The sequence below is a fragment of the Nyctereutes procyonoides genome, unplaced genomic scaffold (assembly GCF_905146905.1).
Source record: "Nyctereutes procyonoides isolate TBG_1078 unplaced genomic scaffold, NYPRO_anot_genome, whole genome shotgun sequence".
NCBI lineage: Eukaryota > Metazoa > Chordata > Mammalia > Carnivora > Canidae > Nyctereutes > Nyctereutes procyonoides.
In genome coordinates, this window is record NW_026575135.1 from 46606366 (window position 1) to 46625264 (window position 18899).

At 39.0% G+C, this 18899-nt stretch overlaps 1 protein-coding gene across 8 annotated transcripts in view; it reads right to left on the reverse strand.

Moving 5' to 3' along the window:
- Positions 1-18899, reverse strand: part of KDM4C (lysine demethylase 4C) — a 428768-nt gene that overhangs the window by 382826 nt on the left and 27043 nt on the right. For all 8 annotated transcript variants that reach the window (XM_055302072.1, XM_055302075.1, XM_055302073.1 and 5 more), the window contains 2 exons: positions 7279-7438; positions 786-961 (listed from right to left, as the gene is read on the reverse strand). In XM_055302072.1, coding sequence (XP_055158047.1) covers positions 786-961; positions 7279-7422 — 320 coding nt within the window. In that variant the 5' untranslated portion in view covers positions 7423-7438. The remainder of the gene's footprint in view (positions 1-785; positions 962-7278; positions 7439-18899) is intronic.

Here is an 18899-nt window from a genome sequence, read left to right on the forward strand (position 1 = left end):
GTCCTGACTAGTATAGAGGCTCTGTCCGACACTGAGGACCAAGGAGAAGAGACCTCTGCTGTCCTGGGATGGAGCTAGGATTGTGACCTGGCCAGGGGACAGGGTTGGGAGCTACCATCACTGGAGCCAGGGGCCTGGTGACTTACCGTCTGGTCCTGCTCCTCTCAAGTGCAGAGAGCTAGAAAGAGGCATTGCCACCTCCAACCAGAACATAGGCTTGGGGGTTGGGATGTCATGGCCTCTTGCTGGTAAAGGTTTGTGGGTGGGGAGTATTCCCAAGCCCCTCACTCCTCCAGCCAGGAATGTGAAGTAACTCCCCAACCCCTATGGCCATGGCACCTTTTAGACTATGCTGCCACTGTGTGGGCAGGATAAATGGTGCTAGGAGGCGCATGGGTGTAAAAAGTCCTTTCAGCTAAGAAAAACAAAAGGGTACCTCAGAGCTGGAAAAAAAAAAAAAAAAGACTTAAACACTGTCACGCAAAGAAGAAAATATGCCTAACAAATATGAATCATGTGTAGAATCACTCTATACTAAAAAATAGAAAAAAAACCATTTACAGATATAATGAATAAAATGATGAGAAACAATTTCTTTAGCAGTAAACTAAATGTAAGCAAGCAACAACCTGAAGAACAGAAAACGGAAACAATTAAATGAAAACTGAAAGAGGATGTACAGGAGACTCCCACTTTGCATCACAAGCTCTTCTGTCTACTTGGTTTCTTACCATGTTCGTGTATATCTTTGAAAACAATAAAAATAGCAAATTGCATACACTCACTTGCCACTGTTAGCCAACTGCCTGAACTCCTTCACTGTCATGGCTTTTTTCTGGATGTTGTATTGAGTGAACAGTCCCGATTGTCCTGTGACCATCTGCTGAATTGGTGCTGGAATAAGCAAATTATCAATGTCATCATAGCACTGCCTTGGCTTCCATTCCCGAGGAGGAATCACCTAAAAATAAAATAATAAAATAAAACATTATCTGAAAAATATTCCAGGTAGTTATTTAGTTTTTATATTCAAACAGAATACTAGTGAAGAACAACTCAGCATTTCTATAACAAATGTATAAAAGAACTGTGAAGATTCAGATTAGGGAAATGCTTGCATTCTCCTAAATATTCACCTTATGGCTCAGCAGTTTAGCACCTGGCCTTCGGCCCAGGGCATGATCCTGGAGTCCAGGGATTGAGTCCCACATCAGGCTCCCTGCAGGGAGCCTGCTTCTCCCTCTGCCTGTGTCTCTGCCTCTCTCTCTCTCTCTCTCTCTCTCTCTCTCTCTCTCTCATTAATAAATAAATAAAATCTTTTTAAAAATCTAAATATTCACTTTATCGATGATTTTTTTAAACAGCAAAATTTATTGAGCATTATACCAAACAGAACTTCTAAACCAAATACTATACTTTTATTAACTATTTTTAGTTGATGGTATTAACCTTTTTTAAAAAGATTTTATTTATTTGAGAGAGTGAAAGAGCATGAACACACAAAGAGTGAGAGAAGCAGACCCCCTGCTGAGCAGAGAGCCCAATGTGGGGCTGATCCCAGCAACCTGAGATCATAACCTGAGCCGAAGGCAGACGCTTAACCAACTGAGCCTCCCACACGTCCCTACTATTTAACCCTCTCAATTTTAAGAGTAAAATTCAGAGATGCATAGAAGCAAAATAATTTGAAGTTCAAATAATGCTTATATTAATATGATAAAAATAGGTAAATGTTTAGTCAGTATTACTTTCTTTAATATTTCTCACACAATATGGCAAATAGCAGAGTAGTGTGCAAGTAAATGTTGTACAATCAGTTTTCTTGGAAAGTGGAGAAAACCCTGATTGGCAGCTCTTGCCAATTTCCATGATGTAACTACACCCACCATGGCTAATTTGAGCTCACCAACATGATGTCACCAAACATGAAGCTGAAAAGAATTGTGCCTTATCAATTTTTATGTTCCTGTATGCGGCTGCTCAGCACATCACTCTTTTCCAAAAGTATTTAAACAATTACTGCGGATCCCTGGGTAGCTCACCGGTTTAGTGCCTGCCTTCAGCCCAGGGCATGATCCTGGAGTCCCGGGATCAAGTCCCGCATCAGGCTCCCTGCTTGGAGCCTGCTTCTCCCTCTGCCTGTGTCTCTGCCTCTTGCCTCTCTTTCTCTGTGTCTCTCATGAATAAATAATAAAATAAAATCGTAAAAAAAAAAAAAAAAAAACTACTAACAGTGAAAAGTAAACAATAACACCAATAACATATATACATACAATTAAAAATTAGAAGGGACAAAGTTACTAAGTCATGATTTATAGCTGAAATTTATTCACCTTTAGAAATTGTTTTAATTTTTTAGGATAAACTTTTAAAAATCAATTGTAAAATATAGATAGCACACAATAAATGTGTAATTGCAAATACGTAACTATAAATTATTATAAAGCAAATATATCTCCAAGTATCCTTCTAACACATTTCTCTCTTGCCCAAAAGGTAACCACTATCACAGCATTTCCTTGCTGTGGGGTTCATAATTTTATGCTGAGTATGCATCCCTAGCACTGGTTTTTTAAATGTTTGGAAATATAATCATCCATATATACAGATATTCTTTGAGGTCTATATTTTGTATTTCACTCAGTATTTTTGAGAGATTCAAATATGATGGTCTACATAGCTGAAGTTCACTGATGTTCATTCCTACTCAGTACTCCTTCATATAAATATTTATTTATAAATGGGGAACACTAAGTGTTCCTTGTTTTTCTCTCTACATTGGCTTTTACACTGCAGCAAACTGCACTGCTTTATCATTATGTTCATCTTTCTGCTGCATATGAGCACACAGTTCTCTAAAATAAACACATTTTGTGAAATTACTGGGACATTAGATATGTATAGATCAAATTTAACAGTTATTACTAAATGTTTGCCAAAGTGGTTGTACCATTTCACACTCTCACCAGGAATGTATGCAGCGTTCCTGTTGCTCCCCATCTTCATCATCACTTTGTATTGTTGATCATTTTTCAATTTTAGTCTTTCTTATAGGTTGTGTAATAGTAGTCAACTGTGCATTTTATTTGCATTCTTAATTTCTAAAGAAACTTTTTCACATATTCACTGACTCCATGAATATTTCCTATTGTAAAGTGTTTATTCAAGTCTCTTACCCATTCTATTATTGCATTGTTGGTTTTTTTATTAATGTATAGGGATTCTTTATACAGCCTGGTTATTCTTTGATATGTGTGTGTATACACTTGTAAATATCTATACGTATATGTGTATATGTATCAAATATCTTCTCCTAACCTATAAAGTGCTCTCCAACCTTCTTAAGGGCATCTTTTAATAAACATAAATCCTTAATCTTAAGGTAATCCAGTCCGTTCATTTTTACCTTTATGGGTACTGCTTTGATCTTTGGTTTAAACAAATTTTTTTTTCCTACTCTGGGGCATAAAGACATTCTATTTTATATTCTAAGAGCTTTAAGGTTTTGCCTTTCATATTCACATCTACAATGTACCTCTGTAAAAGGCCTAGGTCAAGCTTCATCGGATGAGAACACTCAGGGTCAGAAGAATGAGTGATTTGTCCAATATACACAGCTGGTAAATGACAGGATTGATCCCCCCACCCTGGCCAAAATCAAAAGTGAGCTATCAAGTCTAAGGTTAATTTCCATCAGCAATACAGAGATATTTCACATTTTATTTCCTCCAAGATATGTTAGTTTAAAATGAGAACAGACACCCCCCATATTATATACTATTGAAAACACATACTCAATACTTTATTTTTTTTTAAAGATTTTATTAATTTATTCATGAGAGACACTGAGAGAGAGAGAGGCAGAGACACAGACAGAGGGAGAAACAGGCTCCATGCAGGAAGCCCGATGTGGAACTCGATCCCGGGTCTCCAGGATCACACTCTGGGCTGAAGGCGGCGCTAAACCGCTGAGCCACCTGGGCTGCCCCATACTCCATACTTTAAAAGAATAAGGACAATTGTACCAAATGCATATGGATAAACATACCAAATTGTCTTCATAACATATTGAAAGGGGAAAGGGTTGTAAATACTAACTTTCTGTTCATCAGAAATACTTATTTCTGATGAAATAGTCTGATGATGAAAAAAATCTATGAAATTCTGATGAATTTCTATGTGGCTCAGCTGGTTAAGCATCTGCTTTCCACTCAGGTCTTGATCTTATAAATATTTTGCATCTGTGTTCATTTACTTTTGATGTAAGTGTTCACACAGAACTTTAGAATTTTTTAAATTCAGGTCTATAACAAATATCTTATTTTTGAACTGTTATTTTAAATCTCAACACATCAGGTTTTCTTACATATGAAATGGCAGGAAATGGAAAGACAACATATTTAGGACTTTAAAAGATTCTAAAGTTAAATTTTTACATCCAATCAATCTAATGGAAAAAAACCCATTCCTCCTAAAATTTACCTTCTTGATTATAACAAAATAAAAACATACATTTTATTTTATATCACCATTTCCCCAATCCCAGCCTGCAATCTATACTCAAAAGATAATTTCTGACTGAAATCTGTATTTGGACTACTTACCTTGAAATACACTATTATCACTGCCTACCTACTAAGGAAGAAGCAGGAAGAGGAAGAGCAATGTGTCTTATAATCTTTCTTTACACCTTGAAGACAGATTCCTATCTGTACTCTCCAAGCTAGTCACAAAACTATGTAATGTGCATAGCCTGTGGCTCAGGATAGTCTATGTCCAGATCACTGTTGTGGAGTAATTTCACCCATTTCATATGTAATAAAGGTTCATCATAATCCTCTCCCTATGTCTCTGCCTCTGTATTTCTCTCATGAATAAATGAAATCTTAAAAAAGAAGAAAGAAAAGAAAAGAAAAGAAAAGAAAAGAAAAGAAAAGAAAAGAAAAGAAAAGAAAAGAAAAGAAAGAAAGAAAGAAGAAAGAAAGAAAGAAAGAAAGAAAGAAAGAAAGAAAGAAAGAAAGAAAGAAAGAAAGAAAGAAAGAAAGTCAGTCAGTCAAGGTCAAATCTCTCACTTTGGAAATAAGGGTTAAATCTAAAGTATAAATCTAAAAAATGTCGATAAAAGAAAAACCCAAGACAGACTATAACCTAAGGCCAAAGTTACTACTACTGGAACTACTCAACCCTTTTCTCCAAATCATAAAATAAGACCAATTCATTAAATGGTGCATTAACAAAGAATCTTACGGGTAACTCTGTCCCCAGGGCTTGCCCTCAAAGCAAACTAGCAGCATTAATACAGTTTTGGTTTTTACAACTTGATTTGGTGCAATTTTACACATCTGCTATTGCTACAACTTCCAGGAAAAAAAGGCAAGCAGGTGAAACTGACTTTATGTGACATGATGTAAAAGATAACAAAAATGGCCAAAAAACTCACACAAAAAAAAATTGGTTCCTTGCATTCCTAGAAATAAAATTATCACAATACTGAATAAATGAGTATCTATCTATAAACCTCACTCAAAAAAAAAAAAAAAAAACCCTAGACTCAGGTGTGTTTTGTTCAACATTCAGAAAACTAATTGTGGTTCTCATTAACTTCATTCTGCTACAGAATGCCAACAGCAGCACAGGGGTACCCTGTGAGCCTGCAACTCCCTTATGAGGGTGTGTGGTGCTTCCTCTTCTCGTGTTACTAAACGTGCCACCCTACCACAGGACACTCACTAATCTCAGTGGAACACAGCAAGATCTACGTTTTCAAGGAACAAAAGGAAGAGAAAAGTAGTACAAAGGGCTGCATTCAAAGCCTAGAGAAGGGGACAAGCAGTCACCCCCAATCTTCCTCAAATAAAGCCCAAATCCTTGTTTATGATCAAAACTATGTGTCAAATAATTCTGAAATCATATTCTCTTCTACTCAAGAATGATTTTTCTAGAAGGGGGTGGTGGGGAGGATGATTTTTCTCCAGATCAAAGATAATCTGAAGTGCTGAGGTTCCAAAATGGGGTTTTTTAAGAACTCAATAAATAGGTTAAACTAAGAATTCCTCAGGAGAAATTCATTATAAATCTCTTTACTTTTCTCTTTGTTTTCTCTTTATCTTCCTTTTCTCTCACTCACCCCTAATAAACTTTCATCCCCAACATTTTAAACCTTTTCTAGGAGGGACTTGAACCATATACAACAAAATGATAAGACCCCAGGGGATAGATACCAGCACAATCCACAAACTGAGTTACAAGCAGGAGCGTCCAGATAGATGCAGGAGGATTTGAGTACCAATCCCTGCAGTTCCACAAATCCCAATCCTTACTAAGGCCAGATAACCCCAGTACAATCTGGCCCCTTCCAGGGTTCTTACCTTACTTGCCAACCTCTCCCTCTGCTCACTGAGACCCAACTCCACAGACCACCTTCCTATTCCTTCCACATATGAAGCTCAGGTCAGCCTCTAGGCCTCTGGACTTACTATTCTTTCTGTCCCCACATCTTGAACAAGCTGATTTCTTTATATCCTTTGGGTCTCTGCTTAAGTGTCCTTATCTTACCATGCTAAGAGGCTACCACTAGAATATAAGGTCATCAGGAGAAGAAACGTGGTCTCTACTATCTCATTTCCCCTAAACACAACCCTAGCACCTGGAAAGTGGTAGGTACTCTCCACACTTGATAAGCAAGTATTTGAAAAGAAAACAAAATAGGCAAATCTACTGAGAAAGAAAGTAGATTAGTAGTCATCTACAGTTGAGGGGATAGCAGGGAATAGAGAATGAGTGCCAATGGGTACCAGTGACTTACACACTTAAATGGCCAAATTGTATGGTATATGAATTATACCTCAATAAATCTGTTATATCTGTAAAAGGGGAAAGAGAGAAAGAAAAAAACAGAAGAAAAAGAGGAGGGATGGGGGAGGGAGGTGAGCAGGGTAGTTAAGCTTCAGGTTAATAATGGTCCTCTTAAAAAGTGATGAAATCTATGAATACTTTCATACCTCTCTCTAAAGCCCATACATGGGTCTTTTTGGTTTCTAGGAGCCACACGTGTTTTGTTTAAAAAAAAAAGCCCTAGAACACAATCTAGCATAAATAGTTTAAAGAAAAATAAGACAATTACTCTTTGAAGAAATCAAATATTCTGTGTGGATTAACAAGAACAAATTTTGCTAATATCTTCCTCTGGAATAAACAATTTCCCATATCATGAAGACTAAGAGCATAAATGAAAAGCCAAGTGATTGGTTTTAGTTTAAAGGATCTGAAGATAATCACCTTTGCAAGACCTGCTCGATGGGCTCCTTTAGACTCCATGAATGCAAGGTATTTGTTGAACTCCCGGAACTCCTCCATGGAGGGTCTGAAGGTCATGATCTTACAGCTGGGGTTCAAAGGACTCTCCACCTCGGCCACATCCATGATGGCTGGGCAGTGTCTGCAGAGGAGATGATGCAGTCATCAGCACTGAATTATTGTGGGCTTAAGGTTGGTGGTCATTTCCCCCAAATAGCATGTGAGCCCCCACAACACCCACCAGCAGAAACTCTTTTCTTTTAGTTACTTACCATTCCCTCTACCACCCCATTAGGGAGACTTTCCCATTTCTCCCTGGAGGGAAAGGGAGAGTTGCCTCTAGTCAGCAATTCCCAAGTTCCTATTCCTTGCATTCAAACACTGACCTGACTGTACTGCTCACCTCCTTAAAATCTTTCCTAGTAAGAATGATTTTTCTAACTTTGCAAGTTTACGAAAGGTGTTTCTCCTAAGTACCAATTCTGAAACAGACACTCTCATAGATGCACCTGTATAAAGGCCTAACCTAGGATGAGTAGTGAATGGACAATGCTCAGCATCCCCAGTATATTTTAGGTGTGCTTCCACTTGTCTACCATGCTTTCCTATAATAATTTACAAACTACCCATTCAGCAGAAGTACTAAGCACCGGGCTAACGTACTGGAGACAGAGAAAAGGGTAAGATTTGTCTGCAAATCCAAACACACTATCTAGAGGTGGAACAGACCTCAATACAAAACTACACAGGCACGGGTAACTAACTTCACCTAAATTACTCAGAAATGACTTCAGAGTTAAGACTTATTAGAAGGTGTACAGGTCGGCCAGATGAGAGAAAGAGCATTCCAAACAGTGAACGTATCTACAAGTATTGCAAAAAGAAAGAGAGTTTAGTATGCCTGGAGCTTAGAAAGGAAAGATTACAGGCTATCAAAGGAGAAAAGTAGGCAGCAGACTGTGCTACAAAAATATAAACTTAATCTTGCTGACAATAATCAGGATGATGCCCTCAACATGTACTGGACACCTAATACACACAGAATGCAAAGGTAAGTAAGAAGCACTGGCCTGCCTGCCTGCCTCAAAAAGGAGTCTTAGTCCCATTCCACTTCCAGAAGCAATAATAGTGCCCAGCATCTAACAACCCAAACAACAAATACTCTCAGAACAAAGCTTTCCTTTTTTTTTTTAATAAACTTAATTTGTCTGACAAAAAGAAAAATTAGGAAAAGATGGAATAGATAAAGATAAAAACATGTTATGGGATAGTAAGTAGATAAACAGATGAGGACTACTGATGAAGATGTGATCATCATTCACTAAAGGTTTAAACAAACATCTATCTCACAAAGTATCTGTGAGGAGAATCCCTACCACCCATTGGGAACTTAAATACAAGGGAGAAAATAATCTGCATGAACACAGATATATTAATACATGACAGAAAATATTCTATATTCTCTTTGCCTCAGGGACGAGGCAGCAAAAGAAAAACCTTCCAGGCTACTTCCCCAACCACTTCCCTTCACACCTATACAGATGTACATGCCCAAATCCATGGGCTGCAAGATGAAAGTTTAACCTCTATACAAGACACACATAATCCCTTAGAAGCGCCTAGATCAAATGTTTACATAACTATCATGAGCTTGTCCATCACCACAGCTTGCATTATACTTTAAGGCCCAACAATACTCATTGATTTGTGCTTCTCTAAACAACTAAAGGCTGCTCTGATGGGAGGGGAAGGCTGCCTAAATCTTCCCCTCCCATCAGAGCAGCCTTTACTTGTTTCCTCACCTGGCAAACTCCTGGCCACTGTCAAGATTCTTAACCTTTCTCAAGAAGGCCTAAGTGAACCATCCTGTGTGTTTTGACCACCCTCTCCTCATTCCTTATAGTAGCTGCCTGTCCCAATGGTTGGCACTTATGATCATACACTGAACTCTAAACCCCTCAAAGGAAAAGAAGGCTCTCTCTCTCTCTCTCTTTTTAAGATTTTTATTTATTCATGAGAAGAGAGAGAGAGGCAGAGACACAGGCAGAGGGAGAAGCAGGCTCCATGCAGGGAGGCTGATGTGGGACTCGATCTCGGGACTCCAGGATCACACCCTGGGCAGAAGGCGGCGCTAAACCGCTGAGCCACCGCTGAGCCACCCCAGCTGCCCTCTCTGTCTCTTTAAGCCCTAACTTCCAGTCTGGGATCCAGCCTGGTTTGTAACATCTGCTATGATAACTATTTGTTAATTGAAGGAAGGAATAAATGCCAAAATGTTTTTTGTGTATTTACACAAAATGATACCAAATGCAGGAGAAAGCAAAGTACTGATCTCATACACAGGAAAGTTACTTAGAAAACAGATTCAACTTGCTTGACAGGTAAAGCATAATATAATACAAACATCCGAGCAGTGAGAAAGGGGAAGAAGTTCCCAGATTATCTTTGTAGAACATGTGGTACCTGGAAGCAGCCTTACCTTTGCCAAAGAACAAGAGTCACATGCACAGGTCTCTAGCAAAGGAAAAAGCCACTAAGAAAGAAACTCAAAATCCAGCCAGTCACTCAGTGAACAGCACTGAATGCCTAACTGCTAAGTAGGCATACAGGAAGGAATGAAGAGAAACCCTAACAGGAGCAGAATGAAGTAAACAATAAATAAGTCATAAACACTCTGAAGAAGAAACCAGGGAGTAGCTATTTTAGACAGGGTAGGTGAGGGAAGGTATTTCACACACCTGAAAGAGGGAATAAATCCTGCAGATATCTGAAAGAAAAGCATTTTGGACTAAGGCAACAGCAAGGAGCCTCTTGGGCTCTTCATGGAATAACAAGGATGTGAGCGTGCCTGGAAGTCATAAAGCAAGAGACAGTGATAAGAGGGGAGACAAGGAAAAAAGAGTTTGGGGGAAGTAATCTGGTGCTCTTCCCCTTCTTGTACATTCCCATTCTTGATACTCTAAAATATATTTCCATTCAAGATGACACTGTTTTCTCAGGTAACTCTTCTGGAGGATTTTATGCAGAGCAGTGAGCAGGCTCATCATTCTGGCTGTTATATCAAACAAAGACAAAGTTGGAAGCACAGAGGCAATTTACACCAATCCAGGCAAAATAAAATGGTGACTTAGACCAGTGGTGGGCAGTGAGAAGTGGTCAGATTACAGATATATTCAGAATAAAATTTCCTAATGGAAGTGAGAGAGACAAGCCAAGATTTTTGGTCCAAAATACAGAACGATGGGACACCTGGGTGGCTCAGTAGTTGAGTGTCTGCCTTCGGCTCAGGGCATGATCCTGGAGTCCCAGGATTGAGTCCCACTTTGGGCTTCCTGCATGGAGCCTGCTTCTCCCTCTCTGCCTTTGTTTCTGCCTCTCTCTTTCTCTGTCTCTCATGAATAAATAAATAAAATCCTAAAAAAAAAAAAGATATGCAATCAGAATTGCTTGACCTAGTTTGCTAACTTGCCTATGAAACATACTTTGCAAAAAAAAAGAAAAGAAAGAAAGAAACATACTTTGCCTCCTCCTGGTGTCACTATTCGCTGATTACACAAACCTAGTTCTACCTACAAACCAGGTACATACAGACCTACTTTATGTTAATCCCACTACACAAACCTTTGCCAACATGACAGGCAAAAAAGTCTGGTGTTAAGTTTCATTTTCTTTATTACTAGTGATACTGATCATTTGGGGACATTAAAAACCATTTTCATTTCACTTTTGGGTTGCCTCCTTACATTCTTTATCCTTAAAAGGTAGTTTATAAGTTTTCTTTTCCTTGAGTTTTTCCTAATTCACATTTATCACTATTAAACCTAATCAGACTGCTAAAATCAAATTCCCAGTCACCCCTCTTTCTCTTTTACCTTTATTATTCTAAACCAAGCAGAAAAGTAGTTTTAAAATGCTCTTGCAATGGTTCCTACTCAGAGAAATACTTTGGGGACAATATGCCTATGATTTTCAGCAATAATGATAATACAAGAATCATTTCTTTTAATACTACACCTCTTAGAGACTGAGTTGCCCAAAAAAGTGACAACAATAGCTGCAATGACAACTTTGTTGTTTTGCTTCCACAGACCTAGCCTTCAATGTTTTTTAGAGCACCTAGACCAAATGGCCATATTTATATTAAAAATTTTTCTTAATGAGCTAAAGATATTTTTCAGCAAGTGAAAAAAAGTGTAATACTAATTCAAACTTATATAACTTTCCCAAGCTTCTTTTCTGAAAACTTTTACTGTATCATGAAGGAAAAGCATCTGCTCTTATTTTATTTTTTTTTATTTTTTTAAGACTTATTTATTCATGAGAGAGAGAGAGAGACACTGGCAGAGGGAGAAGCAGGCTCCATGCCGGGAGTCTGACGCAGGACTCGATCCTGGGACTCCAGGATCCCGCCCTGGGCCGAAGGCAGGCGCTAAACCACTGAGCCACCCAGGGATCCCCTGCTCTTCTTATTTTAACTGTATATCTTATATGGCAATAAAAAAGAAACTGAGGCCAGGCCGATGCTTTCCTGCTAAATTTAAATCTATATCCTATATAGCTTTCCTGTGTACACCTGTATTTCCAAGTTGTGCTCTCTTATTTAAGCAATTCTGTGGAAAGCATTAAAAAGATGATTCTTATTCTTAGGAATATTAGTTTCTTAGACAATGTCTGCCACAGAACTAGTCTGCACTGCTAACCACCTCTGAAGAGAACACTTAAAGATCTCTTTAAAGTGCAACCCTGGGAGATAAACACTCACCTTTTGAGTAAATAATGTATAAAGCTAAAAAGAGAATGAACCAAGGCACAATTACTAACTATGCCAGTGTTAGAAGAGAACATTCACCCATAGTTCTTCATGTGGAGCCTCTGGAACCCTGGAGTCCATCCTTTCCAGTCCTCACTCACTCATCCTTCCCTATAGTGAGATTTTTTTAAAAAAACTGAGCAGTCAAGGCCCAGATGGAACAGCTATGTCTACCCTGCTCTACTTCAGTTCTCAAGTGCCAAGTCCACCAGAGGCACGGTTTAGGCCTTGCCTGAGATAGCTGGAAGGCTAACATTTCCATTCCAACACTGCAGCTCACCCAGTTTGGTCTCACAGTGAGCCAAGTAAGCTTTTACTTACACACTGCTTAGTCAGGCATTGTTTTGAGTTGAATTGTGTCCCCCCCACCCCCCAAAAAAAAAAGATTTAGTAGAACCTAACCCCTAATACCTGTGAATGTGACCTTATTTGGAAACAGTTTTGCAGATGTAATGAACTAAGATGAGATCATGTTTGATTAGGGTGAACCCTAGTACAATATGACCGATGCCTTATAAAAGGAGAAGAGCCAGAAAAAGAGGGAAGAATACCATGCGAAGATGGAGGAAGACTGGAGTCACACAGCTGCAAACCAAGGAATGCCAGCAAATACACAAAGCTAAGACAAAGACACAGATATCCCCAGATCCTTTAGAGAAAGCATGGCCATACTGACACTTTGATTTTGGCTTTCTACCCTCTAGAACTGTGAAAGAATAAATTTCTCTCATTTTAAGCCATCCAAGTTTGTGATAATTTGTCATGGCAGCCCTAGCAAACCAATACAGGCATCAGGACTGATGGGAACATAGTAGACTGCCACATTCTCCAATCCCAGCTTCACCAATAGTAAAGTCTGTAATACCTCCTATCTGACTCCTTCATCTTTCTCAAATGGGTGTTAAAGTGGCAGGACACCCAGAAAATGCCACATTAGCCATCAGCATGTCTACCCAGGAACTGAACCACAACAAGGACATCCGGCTTTAAAGTCTGCCCTTTTCTGTCATCCCAGGACAGGGGCCTGGAGCCCTAAATGGAAAGCAGGATAGCAAAGAAAAGCTCTCAGCCTATTAAACACTTTTTTGCCTGAGCCAGGCCTCAATCCTCTCCCAGAGACCCAGGCAGCTCTTCTTTAATCATCTTGGTCCCGTTTATATCAACAGTCCGCCTTCTTCGACCACCCTAAAGAGACCAGAAGTAAGAATGGGAAGCTGGACTCAGGGAGATAGATCTGGGATGGAAGAGCCAAGGTAACAAATCAATCTTTGCAAAAGTTTCTTTTATTGCACAGATAATAGGATGGGCCCCAGAAGAAGGTACCTAAAGAGAGGTGATCCAAGTAAACATGGAAATTCTCTCTAACAATCTATACCAGCCAAATCACAATCTTGATCACACCCCTCTTCCACCCTGTGTGAATGGGAACAGGCAGAAGTCACCCTACTGGGCAAACTGAGCATGGCTTCTCCTCTCGTTTGCCAAAGTTCTGGCAAGATTAACAGATACTAGAGCACTCAGGCTGTCATCTCCTCAGAATTAAGTAAGCAGAAGAGGGTGATGGAACCATTAAAATTACTAAGTATTCACCCCTGGCTCCACTCAGTAAGACATTCCTTTCCTGGGTCAGATTATAGCCAGGTCTAGATTTCAGTGGGTCAGGAAAAGCAATTTTCCTTACATGAAATGCTCACAGTGTAATTGATTCTAGTTGCAGACTCCAAACTTCTTCCCAGCACTAAATCTTACAACATATAACATCTAATTTTTATGTTCATTTCAGTCTTACATCAATTTTTCAAATGCACAGATATTAATTACATCTGTCATTTCTTGGTTTTCCTTCCTCTACTATCTCTTATGCCTCCGTAAGTATCCATCAATAGAGGTCTGGTTAAATCAGTATGTTACCTCCAACAACACAGTACAGGCAACATAAAAAGAATGAGAAAGATCTCTAAGTACAGATCTGGAGTGATTTCCAAATTACACTGTTAAAAAAGCAAAGTGTAGAACAGAGTTTATAATATTCTACTTTTTGTACAGGAAGCAAGATCAAACCCATAAAAATGGTTATCTATAGGGAAAAGAGACAGGTATGGAAGCAAAACTTTTGTGAGAATAGCTCTATATGTAGTTTTAACTCTGAAATCATGTAAATGATTTATAAATTAAAAACAAAATTAAAAAGAAAAGCCAGGCCTAAAAACTGAAAAATTAAACTGTGTAATAAGTCAGTGGCATAAGCAAAAACCAGTGACATAAGTAACTCTGAATTACAGTATTTAGGCTGTAGATTCTAAAAAGTCGTACTCTGGAATAAAGAGCAGTTTTTAAAATATATATAAATTGCATTTATTTGTCAGATTGTTAGTAGTAACATTGGTGTTGGTTTTTTTTTAACTATGACAGGTATGCTACAAAATACAGCAAATAGGTAATAATGCTAATGTCATTAGGGATCAAGATTTTCATTAGAAATAGATATCATGGGGATCCCTGGGTGGCGCAGTGGTTTGGCGCCTGCCTTTGGTCCAGGGCGCGATCCTGGAGACCTGGGATCAAGTCCCACGTCGGGCTTCCGGTGCATGGAGCCTGCTTCTCCCTCTGCCTGTGTCTCTGCCTCTCTCTCTCTCTCTGTGACTATCATAAATAAATAAATAAATAATAAATAAATAAATAAATAAATAAATAATGGATGAATGAATGAATGAATGAATGAAATAGATATCATACAAAATCCTTTAATTTCATAAAAATTTAATCTCGGGATGCCTGGGTGGCTCATGGGTTGAGCGCCTCCCTTTGGCCCAGGGTGTGATCCTGGAGTCCCAGAACTGAGTCCCACATCAGGCTCCCTGCATGGAGCCTGCTTCTCCCTCTGCCTGTGTCTCTGCCTCTCTCTCTTTCTGTGTCTCTCATGAATAAATATAATCTTTTAAAAAATAAATATAAATAAATAAATAAATAAATAAATAAATAAATAAATAAATAAGAATTTAGTCTACCACTAGAATTTGAAATACCAATATGAACTCATGATTTGTTTTCTCTTAAAATGTTTATCTCCTAGTACTGCCCACTTAAAAAGGCATGGAAACAGTAACAAAACAGCAAAAATTACACTCAATAATTATGGTTTCTAAATACCATACTGCAATAAAAAGAACCAAAGAAATGTATAAGTAACTAAAACATGTTGTTCCAAAAAGAAAGCAAGCTATCAAAGACTATGAAAGTACGTATCACTTCAAAACTAGTATCACTAAGAAAATTAGTTATCAAGTGCCTCCTGATAAGATGTACTAAGAAGGATACAAAATCACTTATATGACTATCCTACCAAAAGTTAAATAACCTAAATCTAATCATGAGGAAATAACTGCAATTGGTTGGAGAATGTCCTTGTTTTTAGGTGTATATAATGATGTGTTTACAGTTAGAGGGGCATTACAAGTTACTCTCAAATGGTTCAGAAAACATTATGCATACACACACATGCACATACAGAGTAAAAACAAGTAAATGATAAGCATAGAGCAACTATAACACTTAAGAAGTCTGAAGGGTATGGGGAATATCTTGCTTGCTCTCCTTTAGGCAATTTTTCTGTAAGTCTGAGTTTATTTCCAAATAAAAAGTCATGAAAACAACTGATGAGAGTCACGTCAAAAGGACATGGGAACTGTAGAGAAGACAGTCACAATGGCACCAGGCAGGGTGTCAGAGCCTGGCTGGCTGAAGAGAACATCCTGCAAGCACAGCAGCAGCAATGACAGGAGACTGGATATACACTAGCCAATAACGGGAGCCAAGTTCTCCCTGTTGGATAAAGGAATTTACATATATGGAGTGGGAGGAAACTAGAGTTGACCTTCAGTAATAGAGAATTTGGGAGCACCAGTGTAAGCTCACAGTGTGTATATAATGTTTGTGGGTATGTGTGAATGTGTATACATACATGTCTATGTATAAATACTTTCTTAGCTCTGCCCCCACTGAGAGGCTTTAGAAGCTGTAATACCACAGCAGCAATGAGCTCTCAAATCTTGGTTTCTAAATACCACTGTCCACTAAAATGAACCAGGGCTTCTTGGACTGATTCCAGGACAGGGGAAGAAAAAGCACAAGGTAGCCCAAGAACATCTTGTTGTGTGCCAGAAAGTAAAGAAACACTCAAAAAAACAAAGGGGGAAATGTCAAAAGGACATAAAAGCCAACTTAAAAGGACTTCCACTGGCTAAATCTGGGGGAAATTGAGCATCAAAATAAATAATGATAGTAATGAACTATAATTAATTAAATAAGAAACTATGACTCCATAGTGAAGTAAATATACTAAAAAATATTATTAAGCCGGGGAATCCCTGGGTGGCTCAGCGGTTTAGTACCTGCCTGCGGCCTAGGATGTGATCCTGGAGACCCGGGATCGAGTCCCGCATTGGGCAGGATCGTGGAGCCTGCTTCTCCCTCTGTGTCTCTGCCTCTCTCTCTCTCTCTCTCTCTCTCTCTCTGTCTCTCATGAATGAATAAATTCTTTAAAAAAAATTATTAAATCCATAAGTATATAATATTCCTTTTTTAAAAAGCATCAATCACCATTGGAATATATCAACATATTACCCCAAAACTTTATAAATAATGAGAAGGAATCAAGCCCTTGTCTTGCTTTTTCCAGAACAAATGGGTTTCAGGGTAAGCAAAGAATTGATAGCAGAAAGTTTTTCTTTATAGAAAAGTTCCAACTAATAAATGTAGAAAAAATAACAGAATTATACTATCACTATTTTTTTTTTACAATCCTTAGTAATATAAATAATCTAGGGAAACATCATCAATGGATGCTAAAATCACAAGGTGACAAGTTAACAGGAAGTTCTATAATGGAGGAGTCAATCTCATTATTATCACTGGAATAGGCAAATATGATTTGAAGCAATGGAATATATAGAGTCTCACCTATTAATTGTTTTTATCTAAAAAAAAGCAAATCTGAGGGCACCTGGGTGGCTCAGTGGTTGAGCATCTGTTTTTGGCTCAGGTCATGATCCCAGGGTCCTGCGATTGAGTCCCACTTAGAGCTCCCCGCAGGGAGCCTGCTTCTCCTCCTGCCTATGTCTCTGCCTTTCTCTGTGTCTCTCATGAATAAATAAATAAAATCTTAAAAAAAAAAAAAAGTAAATCTGAATCCAAACCAAGCCATTAAACCAGTTGTCAGGAAATAAGGAGCCAGAGGAACAAAATAAATACCACATAAGAAAGCAATGCACCATATCCTAACTGTGAGACACTCTTCATTCCAAATGCCAATGGGAAAGGAGGGTGGGGGGACACCGGGGTGGCTCAGTGCTTAAGTACCTCCCTTCTGCCCAGGGCATGATCCTGGAGTCCCAGGATCAAATCCCGCATCGGGCTCTCACATGGAGTCTGCTTCTCCCTCTGCCTGTGTCTCTGCCTCTCACTCTGTGTCTCTCATGAATAAATAAATAAAATCAGAAGGAGGAGAGGAGGAGGGAGGAGGAGGAGGAGGAGGAGGAGGAGGAGGAGGAGAAGGAGAAGGAGAAGGAGAAGAAGAAGAAGAAGAAGAAGAAGAAGAAGAAGAAGAAGAAGAAAAGGAGGAGGAGGAGAAGGAGAAGAAGGAGGAGAAGGAGAAGAAGAAGGAGGAGGAGGAGGAGGAGAAGAAGAAAGAAGAAGAAAGGAGGGTGGGACAGAGGTTGGGAACAAGGATTGTAACAGAATAAAAGGACATCATACATACGAGTAAAAACTATACGTATCAACAACTGGTCACCGGAAGTTTTCACAGAAAAGCAAGAGACAATAATGTTAAGAAAGAAGAAAAAAAGAAGATTAAAAGAGCAGTAACATGGGCAGCTCTGATGGCCCAGAGGTTTAATGCCGCCTTCAGCCCAGGGCGTGATCCTGGAGACCTGGGATCGAGTCCCACGTCAGGCTCCCTCCATGGAGCCTGTTTCTCCCTCTGCCTGTGTCTCTGCCTCTCTCTCTCTCTGTCATGAATAAATATATAAAATATTTTCAAAAAACTACTATTGGGGTGCCTGGGTAGCTCAGTTGGTTAAGCGTCCGACTCCTGATTTTGACTCAGTGTCATGAGATTGAGCTCTGCACTGGGCTCTATGCTAAGCAGGGAGTTTGCTAAGGATTCTCTCTCTCCCTCTGCCTTACCCTCCCTCCCTCTCTCTCTCTCTCTCTCTTTCTCTCTCTCTCAAATAAATATTTAAAAACAATTACTATTAGAATAGGAGTTGAAGTAAATCACCTTGTTTATTTCTTTCAAATTATGATTATCTCATGTAAGATGCAGCCAGGTAGAGGCAAGATCATACTTAGAGCCCCATGGAATTGGGTTTGTTTGTTTTTTTAAAGTAGGCACCATGCCCAACGTGGGGCTTGAACTCATGACCCTCAGACTGAAAGATGCATGCCCTACAGACTGAGCAACAAAGGCTCCCCCAGAACTGGATTCTAATCCCTCCTGTCTCCCCTACTTAATGACTACATGATCTCTGGAAAGTTATTTAAACTAAAACCTCTGTTTCGCAACCACTTCTCCTCTACACCATTGTGATGGGGCAGCTAAATAGAAGAGTCTAGTACATTATATAGTAAGCACACAGATGTCAGCATGGTGGCTTTAAAAAAATTAATCAAATTAAGTACCTTTTATTATCTTCTTCCCCACCACCTATACACATTTTCAAATCTCTCCCATGTAATTTTTTAAAAAGATTTTATGTTTTCGAGAGAGAGTGTGCACAAGCACATGTGCAGG